We start from the raw sequence: 23,001 nt of genomic DNA, 5'->3' as shown, positions 1-23,001 counted from the left end.
AAAACTCATGAAACAGTTATAAGAACAATTTTCTACAGAAATCCCAGGACGGTAACCAATTTACAAGAGTTGCCCCGCCAACATAGGTGAGGTATGGAGACAGCCCCTCTCTTGGGTAGGGGGTTGGCTTTCATTTGTCCCTTTTGAGTCCACTAGCCCTCAGCCTCCTCCATTTCCAGGGGCCACTGATCTAATTTCTCTATTGTCTTACGTGCTCTTTGCCTAAATGTCTCCCATGCAGTTCACTATCGCTTCCTACCACCAGATGGTGGAAAGGGAAAAGGAAATAACGGGCCGGTAGAGGAATGTGGTGGCAGGCAGAGTATCTATGGCGAAAGGTGTGGTGGTGAATGGACCCAAAACGGAGCTTCTGAATTGCCCACAAATGCCCACGGATTCCCTGTTAACATTTTAGCGCCCACTCAAGGGTCGGCCGTCCAGGTCTGGGAGTCAGTAAGGCACAATGATGCCTGCTAGGGAGGGAGCCAGCCCTCATCTCAGCGGATTCCTGAGAACATCAGACCTCGGGAACATTCCTGAACACCCGAACCCCACCTGGCCCAGGCACTGGGGCGGGGCTTAGGCGGGTCCCAGCGAGGCGATGCGTCCCCTCGGCCCCGCTGCGTCCTTCGCCCGTTTTTCCCCACGTCAGTGCCACCGCCTCCTCTGTGCGGAACTCGCACCTGGCCTGCCGGCGTTCCCACGCCCCACCGAAGGGACGCCGCGTTTCTCTCCCTTCCAAGGGACCCTTTTCCTTCCCCGCCAACAGCCCCCCGGGAAAGCTCATTCCGGATTGCCTCGATGCTCCAGGGCCACCTGCCATCACCCTGGGCAGGCGTTTGGCCCCAGGCCTGCCCTGGTCTCCATCCCCAGCCCGTCCTCCACCTCTTGTCGCCCCCTCCCGCTCAGCCCCCTTCTCCTCCTTCTCCACGTGCCTCTGCACTCCCACGCCCCTCCCCCAAGGAGCCCCTCTCCTCCGGTCTCGAGGAGTCTCGCGGCACTTCCCGGGGCGTCAGCCCAGCAGCCGCGGGTGGGTGGCAGCCGCGCGGAGCGGGGTCCCTCTGGCGCGGGCGGTGAGGAGGGCGCCCAAGCGCCTCAGCCGCAGGGACGCCCCCGGCGCCTGCCCCGACGCGGCCCGGGCCCCGCCCCTCTCCGACCCCGCCCCCGCCCGGCGGCCGCGCGTCCCCGGCAGGCGGAGCTGCAGGAGCCTCGCGGCAGCGCTGAGGAGGAGGGGAGAGCGGGCGGCGCGGCCGCGGCTGCCGGGCGCTGGGCTGGGCGGCGCTTTTTTTTTTTTTTTTTCGCAATTTCCACTCGCGGGGAGCAGGAAACCCGGCACAGCCGGGCGCATTGGGCCGCGATGCAACAGCAGCAGCAGGAGTCGCCCCGGGGCAGCAGCGGCAGCAGCAGCAGAGGCAGCAGCGGGCGGCGCTGAGCCGCCGCCGCCGCCACTGAGGAAGAAGCCGGCCCAGCCGCCGCCGCGTCCGGACCCCCGCGCCTGGATCCCAGCGCCCCGATCCCGGCGCCCCGACCCCCACACCCGCCTCCGCCAACTTTCACGCTGCCTCGGCGGCCCAGCCCGGCTCGACGCCAATGGGTGAGTGGGGGCCGCCCGCGTCCGGGCGTCCACTTCAGCCTTGAGGGCGGCGCGCCCGTCCCAGAACCGCGGAGCCCGGGAGGGCGCCCCGGGGACAGGGTCCGGACGGGGGACACCGCGGTGGGCGCCCTCGCCTGCCTCGCGCACCCCCATTCACTCCCACTTGCGCCCGTGTGCCCGCCGAGCCCGCGCGCGGCGCCGACGGGAACCCGCGGGGGCCTGAGCAGACGATCACGGGGGCTGGCTCCGGGCGGCTCGGGCTGAGGGATGCAGGGGGTGTGGTTGGTTTTTCGGGTGGGCGGGGAGAGTTTTGTCTTGGCCATTTTTGCACCCGAGCGCGCCCTCTGCGCTGCGGACACGGGCACCCGGACCTGGTGGGCTCCGGCCCTGCGCGGGGCTGCTGGTGCCTTCCTGGTCCTGCCTCGGGGGAAGCTGTAACCTCGGGGTCTTGGAGGGGGCTGGGTTGCCTTTGCTGGGGGCTGACAGGGGTTGGGGGGTGGGGCGGGAAACGCCCCAGTGCCTGGCCTGGCTCGCGGTCCCGGGGTCCAGAGCACCTGACGCTCCTCTCCTTGCGCCCCCCTGCCTCCCGGCCCCGACCCTTTCGCTGCTGCCTTCCTCCAGCCTGGCGAGCTCTCTGCTCCGTGATGCTAAAAGGCCACTTCCCATACTGTCCTTTAAGTCTTCAGGGTCTGGGACCTGGAAATGGTGATCCGGTCTTTGATTTACTGAGTAAACATCAGTTCGAAGTAGCCAACTAACCTTTGAACCCCCTGGGTCCCATTTGATATAGACCCCGGAGCATTGGAACCACCTTGCTGCCCAGAGAAGCTGCCACTTTATTGGCAAGGGACTTATGATTACTTGGGCTATTAAATGTTTGGTCTACCCAGGTAATGTTCTTGCTGACAGCCAGCCTCTGTTTTTCAGCCTCTGGCAGATTATTTTTGGATGTTCTTAGGCCAGGCATAGGAAGGCTGCAGATAATAATAAATCATAATAAAGTGAGACCTTTCTGTGTTCAGGTCATAGGATTCCAGTACGCTAGTCAGGATGTTCAGAAAGCCTGAAGGATTGGAAAAGAGGAGGTTTAACCCAGTCCGTTGTTGACAGGCAAAGTTAAAATCCCATTTGTGGTCATTTGCCAAAAAACGTTTTCCTTTTCTAAGTAGTGGTGATCTGTTGTCCCCTTGGCTTAAATGTCGCTTTTTTCACAGTGCCCTTCTCTCCCACCTCCAGTCTAAATTGGTTCCTGTTCCATTTTCTCATACAGCACCTTTTTTTCGTAGCAGTATTACATATTTGTGCGTAACAGTTATCTCCTCTGCTGTAAGCTCTGTGACCGTAGGGACAGCACAGTGTTGCATAATTTGCTCAGCACTTTTGGTATGTGGCACGGAGCAGGACCTAAATATTTGTTGAATGAATGAATGAGGGGCATGAAATCCTCCTACTCTACTGGGGACAGAACACTTAACTCACTCTTGTTTTGCTTTGGCCCATGAGATGATTTAGTTCATTGGCAGAAGTATATACTTTAAACCTTACAGGCCACTTTAGTAATGGGTTAATTTCTCCCGAGGTAACCAAAAATTCTGTTTTGATCACCTTTCATTTTGGGTGGGTCACCGAGAGGGTTATGCACAAAAAGGAGTTAATCCAAAGGTCTTCTCCCATGGCCAGACTGTGCTTTCTGTATCTCAATGAGAAGGGGACTGAGTCTCATTTAAGAAGAATCAGACCTATTTTTCAGATTTGAACTGTTTTCATTCTTCAGAACTTCCCACGAAAAATAGAGTGCTCCTGTAGTTTTTAGTCCTTTTATACTTAATCTTTACTGTAACCATTATTGCAGCGGAAGGGGGCATCGATTTTCATTTATTTCAGGAGTTAATACTTAGAGGTGATAATGTCAAAATGAATGTAATTTAATTCATGTTTATAGTGGGATTTAAGATGCTTGTAGTAGTTTGTGGCTAAAGATCACCTGCTCTTTTGAAAGCATCTCCAGCAGTATATTTCTAATGAAGTGCAGTTATTTAACCGTTCATTCTGTATGTCTTCCAATGGAGTGATCTAATGGGCTGAGGTTGTGTGTATGCAGACAGAGGCCCACCCTTTCCCCCAAGTCTCTGGTTTTCAGATTTATCCAGTTTGTAAATTTGATGCAATTTTATTCTTTTTTAAGAGGGAAGGTCTCACTGTGTTGCTCAGGATGGATTTGAACTCCTGGACTCCAGATATTCCCAAGTAGCTGGGACTGCACGCTCACACCACTGTGCCTGATTCTGATACACCTATATTCTTACCTGGTCTGATAATGAGTTTTCTGTTGATGGATAACATAGTAAAACTGTATCTTATAGTTCGTTTTCTGAAAAATAACAGGAAAGAACCAAATCCCTAACCCTGAAGTGAAGCTGGTTAGTTGCAACATGGCCTCTTATAAAAGCCTATCAGAATGTGCCCTCTGAACTTGCTAGGAGATGCATGCCTACAGTGCCAGACACAGAGAAAGCCTCTTATAATTACAATTAAACAGATATTATGGTGACCCAAATCTGTGAGTAGTGAAGGGTTTGCAAGCCCACAAATGATTTCTGTTTAATTCCAGAGTAACAACAAAGTTTGGATAGCCTTTGGCAATGTATTTATTATATTGGCGGTAGACTGCTGTATGCTAAACTAAAGCTAAAATGAACATAATGTGTTGGTCTCTACAAATGTCTTGAGTTAGAAATGGAAGAAAAGGCTCCCACCTTAATTGTACATAACCTTTACCCACTTCTTTCCATCTTGGCACGAGCAAAAGCTTGCTGTGGCTCTGGTTACACAAACCTTGGTGGTTTCTTCTCTTAGTACTTCAATTCTTTTGGCGTTACTGACATTCTCTCATCAACTCTTGAGTTTGTAGTTGTTTTTAATGTATTTTGCATACAGTAGTATTTGTTCATCTATCCATCCATCCATCCAATGTTTATTGATCTGCTTTGCATAGGCACTGTGCTAAGAACAGGTGCAGAACAGAGACATGACACTTTGGGTGTCTCAGTCTAATGGAGGCTGACTTGAATGCAATTCTCATGGCAGTATGTAGCTGAAAGCCGTAGTAGAGCGCATGAAAGATGAGTGGAGAAGGCCAATCTGACTTAGCCTGGAGAGTGCCAAGGACAGTGTCTTAGAGGAGATTGTGTTTGAGCAGAAATCTGGTTGAGTATGAGTCATCGCTGCCCTCCAGCCATACCTGGTTCTTATAGCAGAGACTGAGAACGAACACTGTGGGAACCACGGGGCATCTCAGTAAGATGGTACAAGGAAGGATGACTTAGACGACTTGCAGCTGTGTCAGGTGGCTTGAGGGAGTGTTTAAGGAAGCTGGACATTACTTTGAATTGGATGCTACCAGGGGGAATTTGTGATTGGGTATTTTAACAGATGTTCTCTAGGAGCAGGGAACATTGGAGGCAGGCCACAGCTATGGTTGGTAAGGCAGCAGCAGTCATTTGCATTAGCCAGGATTGGGGGATATTTGGTCATGTGTGTGGTTTGGACAAGGTGCATGTTTTGTCCGTGTCCAGACATAATTAATGTGTGGTCTTGTTTTCATCTTATTCCATCCTGGTCGCAGATTGGCCTTGTCTGATGTTGGTTTTCTAGGGAATTGTTTCTGTTCAACAGGACACCCTGGCCCAGCTGTGAGTGCCTGGCCAGCTCCCAGCCAGAAGAACTGCTCTTTCTCCGAGTTAACTATGTGACGGGCAGGGGCAGGGAATAGGAGGCAGTCGGGGAGGAAAATGGCTTTCTAGGTGTATCTGTGGCTACTTCATATCAACCAGGTCTAGCCTGGACTGTTGTTCAATGTTAAGCATGATGGACATCTGAAATGCTACACTAAGGGAAGAGAGAGTGACAGAGAAAGAGCAAGCTGCTGAGAACCAAGAAGTCAGTGCTAATGGGAAAGACGCAGAACAGGAAAATACCCCAAATACTTAGTGTTAGAGAAGGAGAGCCTCTAATGCAGCGCTTCTCAGAGGGTGGCCCCAGGCCAGTAGCACAGCCTCCCCTGCAACCCATTAGAGATACAGATTCTCTGGCTTCATTCCAGTAGACCTCCTGAATCAGGAATGCTGGGGGTGGGGCCCAGCAATCTGCATTTTCATGAGCCCTCCAGGTGGTTCTGATCATAGTCCAGTGTAGAACCCCTCCTTGCCTTACAGTTGAGAAAGCTGACATCCGGAGCTTGTGGTTCCCTGGGGTACACAAGGCACTCTGTTCATAAGACTGTTATAAGTCTTATGTTATAAGTACTGTTATAAGTGACTCATTACCTTAGAGAAGGAGAAAGACATACTCCTACTTCAAAACAAACTTCTTGTGTTAAGACAGTACAGTGTGGATTCTTCCATGAATCCAGTCCAACCCAGACCTCCAACACCTAGGCATTAGTGACACTAGGCAGCCGATCTCAGTATTAGTCTCTGAGACTTTTACCAGAGTATCACACAGGCACTTCCCAGCATCCTTTACCCTCCATCCTCTTTAAAGGGGACTTTAAGATACACTGTTTGCATTATTCCAGTGTGTAATATTTGTTCATGATTTTCTATACCTGGTACCTGTATTCGTTTCTGATTGCTGCTGTACCTACCACAAACTTAGTGCCTGGAGACATCACATGTTTATCATCCGTCACTGGGCGACAATCACGAAGTCAGCAGAGCTGCATTCCTTCTGGAGGCTGTAGGAGGGAATCCCTTTCCTTGCCTTTTCCAGCTTCCAGAACTGGCATTCCTTTGCTTGTGGCCTCTTCCTCTCTCCAAAGCCAGCAACGGCTGGGCAGCTCTCTCTCCCCTCACATCATTGTTACTGACTCTTCTGCCCCTCTCTTCCACGTGTATGGACTCCTGTGATGACATTGGGTCCACCTGGATATTCCAGGCTCATCGCCTCATCTCCAGGTCAGCTGATCAGTAAGTTTAATTCCCCTTTGCCTTGTAACCTAATATTCACACATCCTGGGCTTTAGGATGTGGGCATCTGGGGGCGGGGAGGGAATGTTATTCTGACCACTACACTGCCCTGTGGTGGACCTGACTTTTCCTGGTTTCTCTTGGATAACTGTGTGTTCATAGTCAACTGCCCTGTCCCTCCTTGGGAAGATTCCATCTTTGGTTCTATTTAGATTTTTACAGTTTATTAATAAAGCCGCCTTAAAGTTACATCTTGCATTCACCTTTCTCTCCTCTTACTGCTGTTTGAGACAGCTTGTCCCACTCTTCCCCTTTCCTCACATAGCCTGCCCTACACCTACCAGGACTCTGGCACTGCCTTGATTGTGTTCTAGAAACTGATCAGGCTGAGGTTATCCTGAATGATCTTTCTCCAATCACGAAGTACATGGTCTCAGGCCTCACCATGTCTGACTTCATTGAAGCTTGAGACTGAAGACTGGAAGTCTTTGTCTTCTAGAACACCCTATTTTTTCCTGATTTCTCCTACACTCCTCCCTCCTTTTCTTCCACACCTGTCCACCTGTGGAATGCTGTCATCCCTGGTCCCCATATGTTTAGTGTGTCCTTGAGTGATTGTAGCCACTTTGCCAATTCAGGTGTCGCCTATTGACGATGCCCACATCTGTCCCCAGTCTTGGTCTCTGTTCTGAGCTCAGGACCCACCCACTATAAGCACCACAAGGGCAGGAACCTCGTCAGTTTGGTCATCGTGTTCCTGTGCCTGGCACACGGTAAGCCTAAGATTAACATTGGTTGAGCTGATTATCATTGATATCCTCTCCTAGCTAACTTCACCCAGGTGTGTCTTAGACACCTCAGACTGAGCATGTTGCAAACTAAGCTCAGCATTTCTCCTCTGTAATACCTGCCCTGCCTCTTTTACTTCCCATTTCGTTGAGGGTATCACCATCTTTCCTGTCACTTCCATAGGGATGCTGCTATTGTTCCTTGCCTCTTGTTCCTACCCCTTTCCCTGCCCCTTCTGATGTACAGTCAAGCCCCAAATGGCTCTGGAATTGACCCTATGTGTCTACCCTTCTGCAAATGCTTTAGATCCTGAATGCCTTAGTGCCTTCGTGAAGCTCGGCAGCCACCGGTGCTTTCGCTTATTCTAAGCTCATTCATGTCTCTGAGACTTTGCCCGCGTATTTCCCTTCATGGGGAACAGATGTCACTCTCTCCTCTGCCTTGTAGACTCCCTGTATCAGTTTCCTATTGCTGCAGTAACAACTCACTGTGAACCTAGTGGCTTGAAACAGCACAAATGTGTAATCTTATAGTTCTAGAGGTCGGAAGTTCAAAATGGATTTTACCGGGTCGATATCAAGGTGTCAGCAGGGTTGCATTCTTTCTGGAGGAATTCATTTCCCTGCCTTGCCTGGCTTCTAGAGGCTGCCTGCAGTGCCTTTACTTCCTTCACTCGTGACCCCAGCCCTCCGACCTCTGCTTCAGTCCTGGCATCTCCTATCTTTCACCGAGCCACCTGCCTGCCTTTTATGAGGACCGTTGTTTGACACTGGGCCCACCTGGATAATCCAGGATCCCCTCCCCTTCTCAGGATGCCTAGTGAATCACACCTGCAAAGTTCTTGTTGCCATGGAAGGGAACATAGTCACAGGTTCTGGGGATTAGGATATGGCCATCTTTGGGAAGTCATTGTTCAGCCTCCCACACCCCTTGTGCATCTGTGGGAGCCTGCTCCAAAGGTGTGCTGTACCATACTTTGTTTAAAAAATTTTTTATTTTTAATTTTTGTGGGTCCATAGCAGGTGTATAAAGTTGTGGGGTACATGAGATGTTTTGATACAGGCATGCAATGCAAAGTGATACAACATTTCCTCTTATATTAAGTCTCCATCTCCAGCTGGATCTGCTCAACTCCATTGCTCTGGCACATTGCCTGGCATACAGTAAGTGCCATATGTTAATGAATGAACATGTAACCCTTTTACCCAAGTACGGTTACAACTTGCAATTCTCCACGACTATGGACCACCAGGAGTGAGTGTGCAATTCTGTAAAGTCCCCTGGGCAGAGCATGTTGACAAGGTCTGTTTGCTGACAGTTCCTGGTGGCCCACACTGTAGTGGGTGAGAAGGGTGATGCCACATGTATTACATGCCTTCAACAAAGAACTGCACATTTTAAGATCGAAAATTCTCTCTGGCAGTGGTTCTTAACTGGGGGCAATTCTCCCCACCAGGGGGACACAGCACTATCTGGAGACACTTTTGGTTGTCACAGCTGGTGGCGGGGGGTAGGGGAGTGGAGAGTCATTCTACTGGCGTCTACTAGGTGGAGGTCAGGGGTGCTGCTAAACATCCTACGATGCACAGGCCAGCCGCCCCCCGCACCACCACAACAAAGAGTTACCTGACCCCAAATGTCAGTCATGCTGAGGTTAAGGAAGCCTGCTCTGGGGGAACCCCGGGGGCTTATTAACACAGATGGCTGGAGCACCATTTCCTTACTTCATTATCAGTCCTTCTGGAACATAAGGCTTTGTATGTAACCACAGTCTTCGTTTTATGCACGAACCTACAAGTCACCAGAGAACAGGACTCTTTGGGACTTTCACCATTTTGTTCTTTGAATGGAGAGTGTCTTAACACAACTCTTGCCTCTCTTCTGTTGATACCTAGGTCGTTAAGCTGGGGAGAGGCAAGGGCTTCAGGGCACGAAGTTTTTAAACTTGCTTCTGGTAGTGTTTGGCCCCTGTAATGTTTTGTCTTTCTATTGGGATGTGCTTTTATGTGGGGGAACAGGCGATGGGTCCTCTGCTACTCACATATTGGTCCCTGGCATTGAAGTGCTGGAAGGAGCCTTGGCAGTCATGGCCCATGACATCAGATGATGAGACTGAGCCTCAGAGAGGCAGAGTGACAATGGTCCCCTAGTGGTAGAACCCAGCTGCCTTCCAGTATGGAAGAACCAGCCCCGCCCAATTTCTGTAGGTGCTCAGAAAATGTCAGGCTCCTGCTTCCCCTCGTGAGGCTCTTGCTACAGTCTCTTTCCCTAGTAAGTTTTTTATTTTTTGTTTTTTGAGACAGGGTCTCACTCTGTCGCTCAGGCTGGAGTGCAGTGGCGCAATCAAGGCTCACTGCAACCTCGACCTCCCAGGCTCAAGCGATCCTCCCACCTCAGCCACCCAAGTAGGTGGGACTACATGTGCGTGCCACCACGCACAGCTAATTTTTTAATTTTTTTGTAGAGATGGGGCTTCGCCATGTTGCCCAGGCTGGTCTCGAACTCCTGGGCTCAAGTGATCCACCTGCCTTGGCCTCCCAAAGCGTTGGGATTAGGCGTGAGCCATCACACCAGGGTGTAAGTTTTTTTTAAAACAGATTTATTGATATATAATTTGCATACCGTACAATTTATCCATTTAAGGTGTGCAATTCAATAGGTTTTGGTACATTATTAATTTTATGCTAAAACATGTAACAAAATTTGCAATTTTCACCACTTTTAAGTGTACAGTTATACTGGGTATATTCACAATGCTTTGCAACCGTCACCACTACCTAGTTCCAAAACTTTTTTTAAATCACCCCTCCCTAGTAAGTTTCTAACTTGAAGGTCAGAATCCATGTCCCCTGGGGGTTCCTGGACCAGCCAGCCAATTTGGAGAACACTTGGAAGCCCAAGGATCCCAGTTGAAATTCCAAAGGAAGATAGGAAAAGGGAAAGCGTGGCTTTGTGTGTGTGTGTGTGTTTTTGGTTGATATTTCCTTGGGATGCCCTTTATTTTCTCTCTCTCTCACTCACACACATACACACACACACACACACACACACACACACACACACAAATTAGCCAGGCATGGTGGCACATACCTGTAGTCCTAGCTACTCAGGAGGCTGGGGCAGGAGAATCACTTGAACCTGGCAGCAGGAGGCTACAGTGAGCCGACATCGCACCACTGCATTCCATTCTGGGCAACAGAGTGAGACCCTGTCTCAAGGAAAAAAAAAAAAAAAAAAGGTCTACATCATGGGAGAAAACACTGCAGTGCCAAACAGATCCCTCGAAATCACACACAGGGTTGATATCATTCCACGTTTCTTCACTTAAATTCCTTCAGCTGGCAAAGGTCCACCAGCAACCTGGTTGATCATGAGCACTTGGTTTTCAACTTGATCATTATCTTATGGGTAAATATCTTGCAGGCAGTTCTATAGTTTTCATTAGGGGACACTTAAGGCAAAAGGTAGCTCATGGGTCTTAACTCTGTGGTCAACTGTGCTTATATTTAGCCTTACAAAGAAAAAACACTAATAACAAAAATCCTGTAATACTTGTCCTAACGGAACACTATCCAGTTGGCAAGAAAAGACCAGAAAAGGCCTTTGCTTACTTCCTTTCTGTGGCCACGGAAATGGTGGGGGCACTGCTGGAGGCTGGTCTGTCTCCAGGTGTGGGTGACAGAGTGGCAAGATGAAGTGCAGTTCAGTTCATACTGTTATTTCTATCTTGGATAAAATACTATAAACATTTCAATGCTTATTAATGACTCATTTGGCATAACAAATTTAAGTCCTTGAGCACCCAAGTACAGCATGTATAGACAGTTTAAACAACCATCTCCTTACACTTGAGCTTCTTACCAGCCAGTATGCAAACACCAGCCCTTGTGTTTTTGCCAGATTTTTCTGGACTGTTCTAGACTTAGAAGACTTGGGGCCATGTTCTAGGTCTGGTCCTCTGGGGCTGCACCAGTTTTATCCATCACATGCCACCTCCCCGTGTGAAAAGTCTTTAATTAGCTTAGTGTCCTGTCTAATTATTCCAGCTAGTTCTTAGGTTTGTGCCTGGAGCTAGATGGAGACGCTTGGCCCTCATTTTGGATGAAGACTGGGAAAGGCCATTCTTGCTCTGCTGCCCCCTCCTCTTAGCCAGCATCTTCATGGACCTCAATTTTCTTCACCAGGGTGTTCTGGGTGCCATCTTCTGATGAGCATTTTACATGCTAGCTTCTCAAAGAAATTCACTTGACACGAATGACTTCGTAAATGAACTTTGCCTTTCTCCTGTTTTGATCATCAAAACAAAACCAGCAAAAACATCTCTTCCCAACTTGACCGAAATGGGACAGTTTTAAACCACTTAGCCAGTGATTTCTAATTGCCCCTTTGTTCTCAACAAACTATTAGATGGCAAAGAGAGGTGCCTACTCAAATACAGTAGGTCAATGAGCTCATCTGTGATCCATGAAGCAGGATGGACAGAGTAAGTGTTTGTTAATTGATGGTGATTTTTTTAAAGCTTAATTGCTGCTTTTGACTGTCAGGAAACAAATGAAAGTAATTGGCTTGCAGAGGGTGGATTGTGGGGGGAAAAGTGAGGTGGAAGATTTCACCAATTGAAGAAAAAATTGGAAAGGGGAAAGCAGTTCACACTGTCTTCATCTGTTTTTTGGGGCATAATGACTACAGCTGCTTGCTTGAGACATTTTTAAAGTTAGTTTTTGGAATAGGTTGTATATCCCCAGGATTTGAAATTCAAAAGGTGAAAAAGTGTTTACAGGAAAAAGTCTCCCTCCCATCTCTGTCCTTCAGCTATGCAGTGACCCTCCCCATAGGCTGCTGCTATTTTGTTTCTCAAGTTTTCTTCCAGGGAGCTTTCATATGTATACCAACACACAGGCATTTCTGTTATTTTCCCCTCCTTTTTTAACGTCCTGATTAATTGATGATGGGCGAACTTCTGTCTAGCTGGGGATTTTTTCTTCCCCCCTGGGGATGTGCATTGGAACGCTATGCCTAGTCCTTCCATCTGGTTTTGATGGAGGGATAGGTGGACTTCGGAAAAGTTCTCCAGGAGACTGCTCGATTGTCCTGAGGCTCAGCTGATCTGGGTTATTAATTGACAGAAACTTTGTCCTGGATCTTAACCCATCTAGGTGTTTTTTTTGTTTGTTTGTTTTTGTTTTTTTGACAGAGTCTCACTCTGTTGCCCAGGCTGGAGTGCAGTAGTGTGATCTCCGCTCACTGCAACCTGTGTCTCCCGGGTTCAAGCGATTCTCCTGCCTCGGCCTCCCAAGTAGCTGGGATTACAGGCATCCACCACGATGCCCAGCTAATTTTTTTGTATTTTTAGTAGAGATGGGGTTTCACCATGTTGGCCAGGCTGGTCTGGAACTCCTGACCTCAGGTGATCTGTCTACCTCAGCCTCCCAAAGCGCTAGGATTACAGGCGTGAGCCACCACTCCTGGCCTTAACCCATCTGGGTTTTGAACTCAGGAACAGTCTTCCCACTTTCATGTTGTATATATAGTAAGGACTTTCTTCAAATGATAGAAGCCAAGCAGGGCCCACTAACCTGAGCAAAAGGGATGCTTATTCTGGGGCCACAGGGACCTCTCATGCAACCCAAGGGTGCCTGCTGGAGGAGCCGGACCCCAAGAAGCAGCAGCTGGAGCTAGGTGTGGGCCAGCTGCCCAGTGTGCCCTCTGGCCATGCTTCCTCCCTGTCCCCTTTCTTCTGTGTGACTTGTTCATGGGGCACATGCCACAGTTCCAAATGCCTGTTAAGTGTGACTTGATTTGGTCCCAGTTCCACATTTTTGTTAGTGAGGCTGAGCCCACTGGCGTTGGTATCTCCCCCTAGCTCCACCCTCCATATACACAGGTGGTTGCTCCGTGCCCACATCCATGGTGGGCGGGAGGTGCTCAGTTCCAGTCCTGGTGTAAATGTTGAAGGAGGGCGCGTGGAGGACCCATATGAAGCCCTGCCCCGTGGAGGAGGGGGTACTACGGGGCCGCCCTCGAGCCAGGCACTCTCAGTGAGGATGCTAGACCGCCTGCCAGTGTCCGCGTTCATTTTCCCTGCCCTCCTCTTGACAAAGGGGTGACTGATGTGAGGCCGTGTGGCCTCTTCTGTGCTCTAGCCATCCAGGATGTTCATTCCATCCTCACAGAGTTTCTTCTAGGAGGCTCCCTGAGGAAGGGCCCTTGTCAGAACCGAGAACAGTTGTGCTTCAGAGTAATGGGGCTATTTTAATCCTTTGAGCTCCTGAACTGTGTGACTAAGCTCCATGTCACCTATTGAGTTGGCGGCCGTTAAAAAGTGTGTCTGTGCCTCTGGGGGCCCTTGGATGGGTTGGTGATAGCATGCCGTGGGGGAAGGGTACAGTTGTGACATCGTCTGGCGCTTTTAGGGAACCTGTGGGTTTTTAAATGGAGGAAGAGATGTAGACATTGTAAAAAACAGCCACCGCCTGACGAGTTAACCCTTGAGGTAGAGATGCGCTCCAGAAAGCGGGCAGGGGGCTCTCGCCCTAATGCCTGTCTCCTGCCTCCTGCCTTCTCCCCCTCTTTTTCTCCTCTCTCTCCCCCTACCTTTTCTCTCTCTGCTCTTTCTTCGTCCCCTCACCCTTTCTCTCATCCCTCACTCCTCTTCACCCTGTCTCCCTCACTTTCTCTCATCCAGATCCATCTCCCCTACCCTCTTTGTCCCCGCATCTCTCTCCCATTCCCCTGCACCCCCTCTCCCCTTCCACCCTCTTTTCCCCACCCCTTCTCCCCACACCTTCTCTTTCCCTCCCAGTCTCTCTCCCGTCATCCTCACTGTCCACCCCCAGCCTCCTGACCCTCCCCACTCCTGCTCTCCCTTCCTCTCAGCCCCTCTGTGTTTTGCCCCTTTCTTCCCAGCCCGTTTCTCTTATTTTCTCTCTTCCTCACCCCTCCCCTCCTGGCCCCTGTGTCTTACCCTTCTCATTGCCCACATCTCTTCTCCACTGCCCCCTTCTCCACACTTCCTCTCCTGTTCTTACTAAGCCCTTCTTCCTTTCTTCTTCCCCCTCCTCCCTCTCTTCTCTCACCCTTCAACACCTCCACACACCCCCCACTTCGCCCCCCCAACTCTTCCTCTCCTCTCTCCCATCCTCTCATCTGCCCCCAAGCCCCCTTTTCTGTCTCCCTGCCCACTTCTTTCTCCCCCAACCCCAGCTCTCTCCCCGGAACCCCACTCTGGCCCCAGTGCCCACTCTACCTCAACCCCTCTTCTCTCTTGCACTTCCTCCTCCTTCCCACATTCTCCCATTACTTCCTTCAAACCCAGTATTGCTGCGTGCCTCAGATTTTCAATCCCAGAGGGCAGGAAGAGCCAGGGACAGGGTTACTGGCCTTCTCCATCCCACAGCCAGCTATGGGTCCCTACTCTAGAATAACCGTGATTTTTATTTTAGTGTACTTCTTTTAGAGTTGTGTGTGTGTGTGTGTGTGTGTGTATATATATATATATATATATATATATGTTTTTTTTTTTTTTTTTTTTTTTTTTTTTTTTTTTGAGATGGACTCTTACTCTGTTGCCCCGGCTGGAGTGCAATGGCATGATCTTGGCTCACTGCAACCTCTACCTCCCCAGTTCAAGGGATCCTCCTGCCTCAGCCTCCCGGGTAGCTGGGATTACAGGCGCACACCACCATGCCTGGCTAATTTTTGTATTTTTAGCAGGGACAGGGTTTCATTGTGTTATCCAGGCTGGTCTCAAACTCCTGGCCTCAAGTGATCCACCCACCTCAGCCTCCCAAAGTGCTGGGATTACAGGTGTGAGCCACTGTGCTTGGCACTATTTCTTTTTTCTTATGAACTCCTCTTACTATCATTCCCAAATATTTTGGTGTATTTCTTTTTAGGTTTTCTTTATTTTTATTTTTTTTTGATAGAGTCTTGCTCTATCCCCCAGGCTGGGGTGCAGTGGCATGATCTCGGCTCACTGCAACCTCTGCCTCCTGGGTTCGAACGATTCTCCTGCCTTAGCCTCTCGAGTAGCTGGGATTACAGGTGCCTGTCATCTCGCCCGGCTAATTTTTTGCATTTTTAGTAGAGACAGGGTCTCACCATGTTAGCCAGGCTGGTCTCAAACTCCTGACCTCAGGCGATCCACCCGCCTTGGCCTTCTAAAGTTCTGGGATTACAGGTGTGAGCTACCATGCCCAGCCAGGGTTTTTACTATTAATATATACTTGTTGCTATATGTACATGTATTTTATATATACATATATATATATTTATATGTATATATATATGTCCTTGTTTTTTCCCACTTCATAGTCATCTTTGAAGCCAGTGTTTTTAGTAGCTGAATATTTGAGTTCATGCATCTTAATTTATGTAACTATTTCCCTGTCATTTGAGCGTTTAGGTAGCTTCTGTGATCTTGATATTATATAGAAGAGGATGTGATGGACATATGTCCCCTTTCTATCCTGTAAGGAAATCACACTGTAGGCAGGGTGGCATTTTATATCCATTCTTTATCTCCATAGATGCCCAAATGACTGGACTGGCCCCTGGTGATGAGAAGGAACAGGAGTTCAGTCCAGGGGAATTGGCACATGGGAATTGGCAGGGTACTTGTCCTCCATGTGTTTGCTTTCAGTTTTAGTTCTAGAAACTCTGTGCTCATATGGCTTATCATCCCTTTTATATGTGCTCTGTGTGTGTGTGTGTGTGTGAGAGAGAGAGAGAGAGAGAGAGAAGAGACATGGAGACAGATCAACTGATACTTCTTTTTTTTTTTTTTTTTGAGACAGAGTCTCGCTCTGTCGCCCAGGCTGGAGTGCAGTTGTGCGATCTCGGCTCACTGCAAGCTCCGCCTCCTGGGTTCACGCCATTCTCCTGCCTCAGCCTCTCGAGTAGCTGGGACTACAGGTGCCCGCCACCAGGCCCAGCTAATTTTTTGTATTTTTTTAGTAGAGATGAGGTTTCACCGTGTTAGCCAGGATGGTCTCCATTTCCAGACCTCATGATCTGCCTGCCTCTGCCTCCCAAAGTGCTGGGATTACAGGCGTGAGCCACCACGCCTGGCCCCAACTGATACTTCTAAAAGCAACTGCATGTGGGCTTTTATGTTCCACAGCACTGTCCCTATTTCACTGCACCATTGTGGGGCAATTAATCCTGGTCTCGAGTTCAGGTGTAAGATTAGAGGATACACAGTGAAAGGTGAAATCCTTGGGGATTTGGTTCCTTTGTTTTCTCTCCCCCTTTTTGCCAGTCTTTTTTTTCTTTCTTTCTTTCTTTTTTTTTTTTTTTGAGATGAAGTTTCACTCTTGTTGTCCAGGTTGGAGTGCAATGGCGCGATCTCAGCTCACTGCAACCTCCACTTCCTGGGTTCAAGCGATTCTCCTGCCTCAGCCTCCTGAGTAGCTGGGATTACAGGCATGTGCCACCATGCCCAGCTAATTTTTGTATTTTTAGTAGAGACAGGGCTTCACCATGTTGGCCAGGATGGTCTCGAACTCCTGACCTCAGCTGATCCACCCGCCTCAGCCTCCTTTGCAAAGTGCTGGGATTATAGGCGTGAGCCACCGTGCCTGGCCGCCATTCTTTTACCTGACTGGCATTTAAAGGAATTTTGTTTCACAGAACCGTAGGGAAAACTATGTCCTGAAGGCCCTGAGCCATCCATGTGACTTCATGTTTGGCTGAGATAGGGGTCCAAGTCCCTTGCTGGCAAGGGAAAGGTCGTGGCTGTAATAATCCCCTTGTGGTTTCTAGCTTAGCTTTGTGTCATCATGCACTCCTCTGAAAAAATTGTGCTCTTAGCTTTAAAGGCCACCAAGTAAGGGTGGCTAGAACCCCCAGGAGCCAGGCTGGATGAACCATCTCAACGCCTTGGCCTTTTTAATTCATCACTTTCAGTAATGGACAGGACTGTGGAAAGTATTCATTCTTCAGCCACCAAGTGTACGTCAAATGTCAGCTTGTGTACCTGGTAAAAAAATTAGTTGAATATTTATGATGCCGTCTCAGGGGCAAGTTTCGGTGAAAGTTCTAAAGTTCATGATAATAAATGTTAGAAAGCATTGGTAGCTAATATGTACCATATACTTTCTCCCTTTGTTACCTTTTCAACTTGTGAACATAACCTGACTTGAATTTGTAGGACAAACAAAACAGTTGACTCAATACTGCTGTATATTGGAATTCAATTAAATTCTAGAAGTGTTTATTGAGTGCCTGTTAAGTATAAGATCTGATAACCAGGGGATCTCCTCAAACATATCTAGAATTTCATTCAATTATTCATTTTTCTTAACTTTCATTTCCCTAATTGGGGGAAGATTGTGATGTGGTCATTTTATGAACTGCCCAACGAAATAAGCAGTTAAACCAAAGGGTGTTTGTTTGAGAAAGTTCTGTTTATCCAGAAAGAAGGAAAGATATAAATTTTAGCAACACACATCAAATTAGAAGACAGCTTTCTGAGATAGAAAAATGTCTAGTCAGTCTCTGAAACTCCCTCCTCACTGGTAGTTTAGAGGGAAACAAAACAGAATGGGGTTTCTCAAATGAGTGCTAAAGTTCCCCTCACAAGGAAAACGTTTCCCAAGAATTCCTGCTTTGCCTTAAACCCACTACCGTGAAGATCAGCAGTAACAGGAGACACGGCGGTGTGCTTCGGCCGTGAGGTTGTTGCTTGGTGATGTGACAGGCACATACTGCTTGCTCTGGTGCGGTCTTTTGTGTTCACTTGCTTATCCCATCTCTTTTCTCTCTTCAAACCACTGTGAGAATCCCTTCACACAGTTCTCTCTGAGGCCTTCTCATGTGGTGCTACACAATAAAATCAGTTCTGGAAGCTGATATGATAGTTGATGTCATGTCTATGACATCAAACATCATTATAAAATGTATAGTAGTGGGCTGGGCATGGTGGCTCATGCTTCTAATCCCAGCACTTTGGGAGGACAAGGCCAGCGGATCACTTGAGCCCAGGAGTTCGAGACCAGCCTGGACAACATGGTGATACCCTGTCTCTATTTAAAAAATACAGAAAATTAGCCAGGCATGGTGGCATATGCCTGTGGTCCTAGCCACCCAGGAGACTGAGGTGGGAGGATCACCTGAGCCTGGCAGGTTGAGGCTTCAGTGAGCCATGATCGTGCCACTGCACTCCAGCCTGGGCAACAGAGTGAGACCCCAGCTCAGAAAAAAAAAAAGAAATGTGTAGTTGTGGACTCATCTCTTGATGTAAGAACTAAAACACTGCTCCAGCTCTGTCCCCTCCCTCCTCTTTCCCTAGAGGAAGCAACCACCCTAAGTCTTTTTAAAATCATCTTCTTTTTTAAGAAATAATTTTATCATTTCCATATGTATCTCTTAAAAACAAACATATTGTCTGGTTTTGCTTGTTTTTAGTTTTATAAAACTGGGACTGAAACTGCAGAGACTTGTGATTTGCTTGTTGTCTCTGATTTTGCAGTTCATGTGTTTTTCCGGTCTGGTATTCCATTGTTTGAACATGCCACTGTGTACTTACCCTTTCTCCCCTGATGGACTTTTGCTTTGCTTCCAGTTTTTTGCTGCTATGTACAGACTTCCCATCACCATTTGAATGAATGTCTCTGGTGTATGTGTGAAATGTATTTTTTTTAAATGTTCATAGCAAGGAGTGGTTTTGCTGGGTTTTAAGTTGCTGGATTTCCAAAGTGTTGTGCCAGTATATGTTCTCAAGAACTGAGTGAATGAACAAACTAATGAATGAAGAAGATAACATATTCATGGAAGGAGAGAGTATATGAATATTCAGCTTTAGAAGAGAATGCCTAATTGATTTTCAAAATATGTGTTCCTAGAGTGTAAACATCTCTGCTACTCTCTGTTCTCACCAATATTTGGTATCCCAGATATATTGGGACGTAGGCTAAACTGCCATCACAGAGACCCCAAGACAGCATAGCTGTTTCCTTCTCAGGCTACTGCCTCCTGACCACTGGACTGGTCAGGGTGAGTGAATTGCTTTGCTCAGATTCCTTCTCTCTTGTGGACATGGTTGGAGCTGGCTCACCAGCACTGTGTCTGCCTTCCAGCCCATGGCAGAGGAAAGTAGATGGGGAGTAGCTTCTTTTTGTTAAGGACATGACATGGAAACTGCTCACATCACTTCCACCCACAACCCATTGCAAAGAACTTAGCTACAGTCTCACACCCAGCTGCAGGTGAGTCTGAGGAAACAGGCTCCAGCTGTGTAACCATGTGCCCAGCAAAAGCTAAAGGCAGAGGAGTATTAATTTCCTATTCCTGCTGTAATAAATTACCACAAATGTAATGGCTGCAAACGACATAATTTATTGTATTCTAGTTTGTGAAATCAGAAGTCCAGAATGGGTGGGCAGGGCTGAGTGCCTTCTGGAGGCTCTAGGGGAGGATCCCTTTCCTTACCTTTTGCAGCTTCTAGAGGTCATCTGCATGCCTTGGCTTCTGGCCTCTTCCTCACATCACTCTGACCCTTCCTCCCTTCATCTCATTTCCTTTTCCAGCTCTTCCATCTTTTAAAGATCCGTGTGATTACACTGGGATCAGCCAGTTAATCCAGGATACTGTCGTCATCTCAAGATCCTTAATCAAATCTGTGAAGTCCCTTTAGCCACTTTAGGTAGCATATTCACAGGTTTGGAGAATTAGGACATGGACATACTTTGTGGGGATTGGGGAGCTTTATTCTGTCTACCATGGGGGAAGGGATGGGTTCTACAGACAGTCCCTGACTTATAATGGGTTGATTGAATGGTTTTCTGATTTTACAATGGTGGAAAAATGACATGCATTCAGCACATTCCTCATCACGTCCCCATAAACCCATCGTGAGTTGAAAATACCCTAAGTCAAAAGTGCATTTACAACTTAGGATATTTTCAACTCACGATGGGTTTATGCAGATGTAGCCCTGTGGTTAGTTGAGAAGCATCTGTATTTTTTAAAAGAGGAAGGGGATAATGGGTACTAGAGAGAATGATCAGTTTCTGCCATATGATACCATCGCATTTTTGCCAGTCACATGGCTGTGGATATATTTTAAGTGTTAAGTTGTCAGAACTGGTGAATTTGCTGAAGAGAGGACTTTGTTTTCTGATACCTTGTGATTGTTGGATTCAAATGTTGAAGTAATCCTAAAAAACAAAGCATATTTTTGAGGTCTTTCTCATGAGTGACAATTTCATCCATCAGTCTTCTGTTTGCCACAGTCCTTTTGCGGAGGGCATTCCCATTCACTGTTGTACTTGTAGCTTCCTCAGCGAAGCTAACAGAGTGGCTAGCATCCCTAGGATTAAATGACAAGGTGCGTATTAAGATCCCGGCGCACAGTAGGGGCCCAGATGTGTTACAAATAAACAATAACAAAAGCCCACACTAGCACATCGTGGCCAGAGCCTTCTTGTGTGCGATAATCACCTCATCATACATTGCATGCACATAGTAGGTAGACAAATCAAACCCTCCTTTCCTAATACCTTCTGGCCCTCCAGCTTGCTGTGGACTGGATGTTTGCATCCCCCTCCTATTCATTCCTGTGTTGCAGCCGTAATCCCTCATGTTGTGTTATTTGGAGATGGGGTCTTTGGAAAGTCATTACAGGTCCCTACTCCTTTAGGCAGCTCGATTTAGAAGTCTTTTTCTTTTTTCTTTCATCAATTTTTTTTTCTTTTATCAGTCACTTTCTTCTGATAATGGGGGAGGGTAAGTCGTTAATTTGTCAAATTTATGTGCACTCATTTTTGTATATAAGATAGGACAAACTTTCCGTGGTGATAACTTAGGAGTCTGCAGGGGCCAGCAAGACTCATTTGTCCTTTCCTGGATCCAGCAGCACCATCCTCGGCCCCTTTTCATTGCCTCCCTGGGCTTCACTAAGACTGTGCTTGGACCCTTCCTTCCTTCCCTCCATGTTGTCCTAGGCCCTGTCTTGAGAAATCTTGGCCCTCACCCTGGAGCTGACAAATTCTTGCTTAGGAGGTGAAAGAGAATCGCATGTCTGACTAAAATAATTCATACACACTGCAGTGGCAATTTCACTTTCCTGGGGTTTATAAACAGGAAGACACCACCAATTGGGGATGAGTTATTTGTTTCTGAAGGGGGATCATGAGACATCTTATTTATCTTTGTTTTACTTGGTCTGCTGGAAAATGCAAGGAAATCCGATTTGTTGTAGCCAGACATAATTCCCCCTTCCCTTTCCTCCCTCCCCACCCCTAACTTGGCTGCTTCCTGAAGCACAGGAGAAGGGTCACCACTTGAGGAGAAAGGCACATGCTGGTTCAGGAAGCCCCAGCGGGTACTGCAAGGACTCCAAAAATTATGCTCTGTGAGCACTAGTTTCCCCGGCGCCCAGGCCAAGACCACGGCCTTCTCAGGTCTTCTTGTCTATGCTGGTATCACTACGCCTGGCACAGTGTCTCACCAACAGGCAGCGAAAGAAAAATTTTGTTGAAAGAGTGAAAACAACATGTGACTTTAAAGCCAGAGCCTCATTTTCCCCAACCAGTTCAGAAATTGATATTTAATGGGATCGCGTATTGACTTCTGCTCAAATGCATGTTGCCTATGGTTGAGGCGACTGAGAAAGCCAGCACTACTCAGTTTTCCTTGCTTTTGGCCTTGTCGTGTTGTAAGGTCTGTTTACATTTGGATAGTATTTCTCTCAAGAGGCCTAAAATATAGGTAAAATCATCAGTGACGCCATCCATGGGAGAATTTTGGCAACACAAGAGCATTTGTGCCTAGACCACTTCTGCTGTATGTATGAGAATCTTTCTGTGGCCTTTGATTAGCCATTAACAGAAATTTCTTTTTCTTTCTTTTTTTTTTTTTTTTTAAAGAGACGGGGTCTCGCTCTGTTGCCCAGACTAGAGTGCAGTGGTACGATCATGGCTCATTGCACCCTCAAACTCCTGGGCTCAAGCGATCTTCCTGCCTCAGCCTCCCAAGTAGCTGGGACCACAGGTGTGCACCACCATACCTACCTAATATTTTAATTTTTTTGTAGGGATGGAGATCTCGTTATGTTGCCCAGGCTGGTCTCGAAGTCCTGGCATCTCGGCCTCCCAAAGTGCTGCAATTACAGGCATGAGCCACCACATCCAGCCCTCAGAAGTTTCTTTTGCATTGAACTTGCCAAGAAAAGACCCATTTATATGATCCGCCCCTTGTAAAGCGCGTACCCTGTCTTCAGGGTAGCTGAGGGGCTAGCTTGTTTTACTGTCCCCTCCAAAGTTTCCCTGCCATGGTTCTACCATAGAAGAAATCTTCTCCTTTATCTTCCTTAGTTGTGGTCAGCTTTCAGGCTTGCCACACTTCCTTCTGGGTGAGTAAAGAGGCACATTCAGGTGCCCTGGGTTGGGCACAGTAGATTTGAGATAAGGGAGCCAGAGTGCTCATTTCTGCAGCAGGGCTCTCATCCTGCATTTTAGGGAAGTGTCTCTGGCCCCCTGCAATGCGAGATGTTTTTCTCCTTTTTCCCTCTTGCTTTATGTTAGCTTGAACCAGTCCCTGGTGTTTTGCTTCAGGATTCTTTTCTTCCTCCCTAGGGAGTAATTGCTTAGAAAATGCCCTCCTGTCAAAAACATAAAGTCTTCAGTATCATAAATTGGTAGTGGAAACTCC

The 23,001-nt window shown here is 47.9% G+C and overlaps 1 protein-coding gene across 3 annotated transcripts in view; it reads left to right on the top strand.

Annotated features, from left to right (window-relative positions):
* Positions 1–1,192: 1,192 nt before the first annotated feature.
* SH3KBP1 (SH3 domain containing kinase binding protein 1) overlaps positions 1,193–23,001 on the top strand; it is a 356,010-nt gene continuing 334,201 nt past the window's right edge. Inside the window, exon 1 of one of the 3 annotated variants that reach the window (XM_002831442.5) lies at positions 1,193–1,594. In XM_002831442.5, coding sequence (XP_002831488.2) covers positions 1,591–1,594 — 4 coding nt within the window. In that variant the 5' untranslated portion in view covers positions 1,193–1,590. The remainder of the gene's footprint in view (positions 1,595–23,001) is intronic. The other 2 variants (XM_054544393.2, XM_054544392.2) reach the window with 2 other exon arrangements.

The sequence above is a fragment of the Pongo abelii genome, chromosome X, assembly GCF_028885655.2.
Source record: "Pongo abelii isolate AG06213 chromosome X, NHGRI_mPonAbe1-v2.0_pri, whole genome shotgun sequence".
NCBI classification, from domain to species: Eukaryota; Metazoa; Chordata; class Mammalia; order Primates; family Hominidae; genus Pongo; species Pongo abelii.
This window is presented reverse-complemented; position numbering and strand designations above follow the sequence as displayed.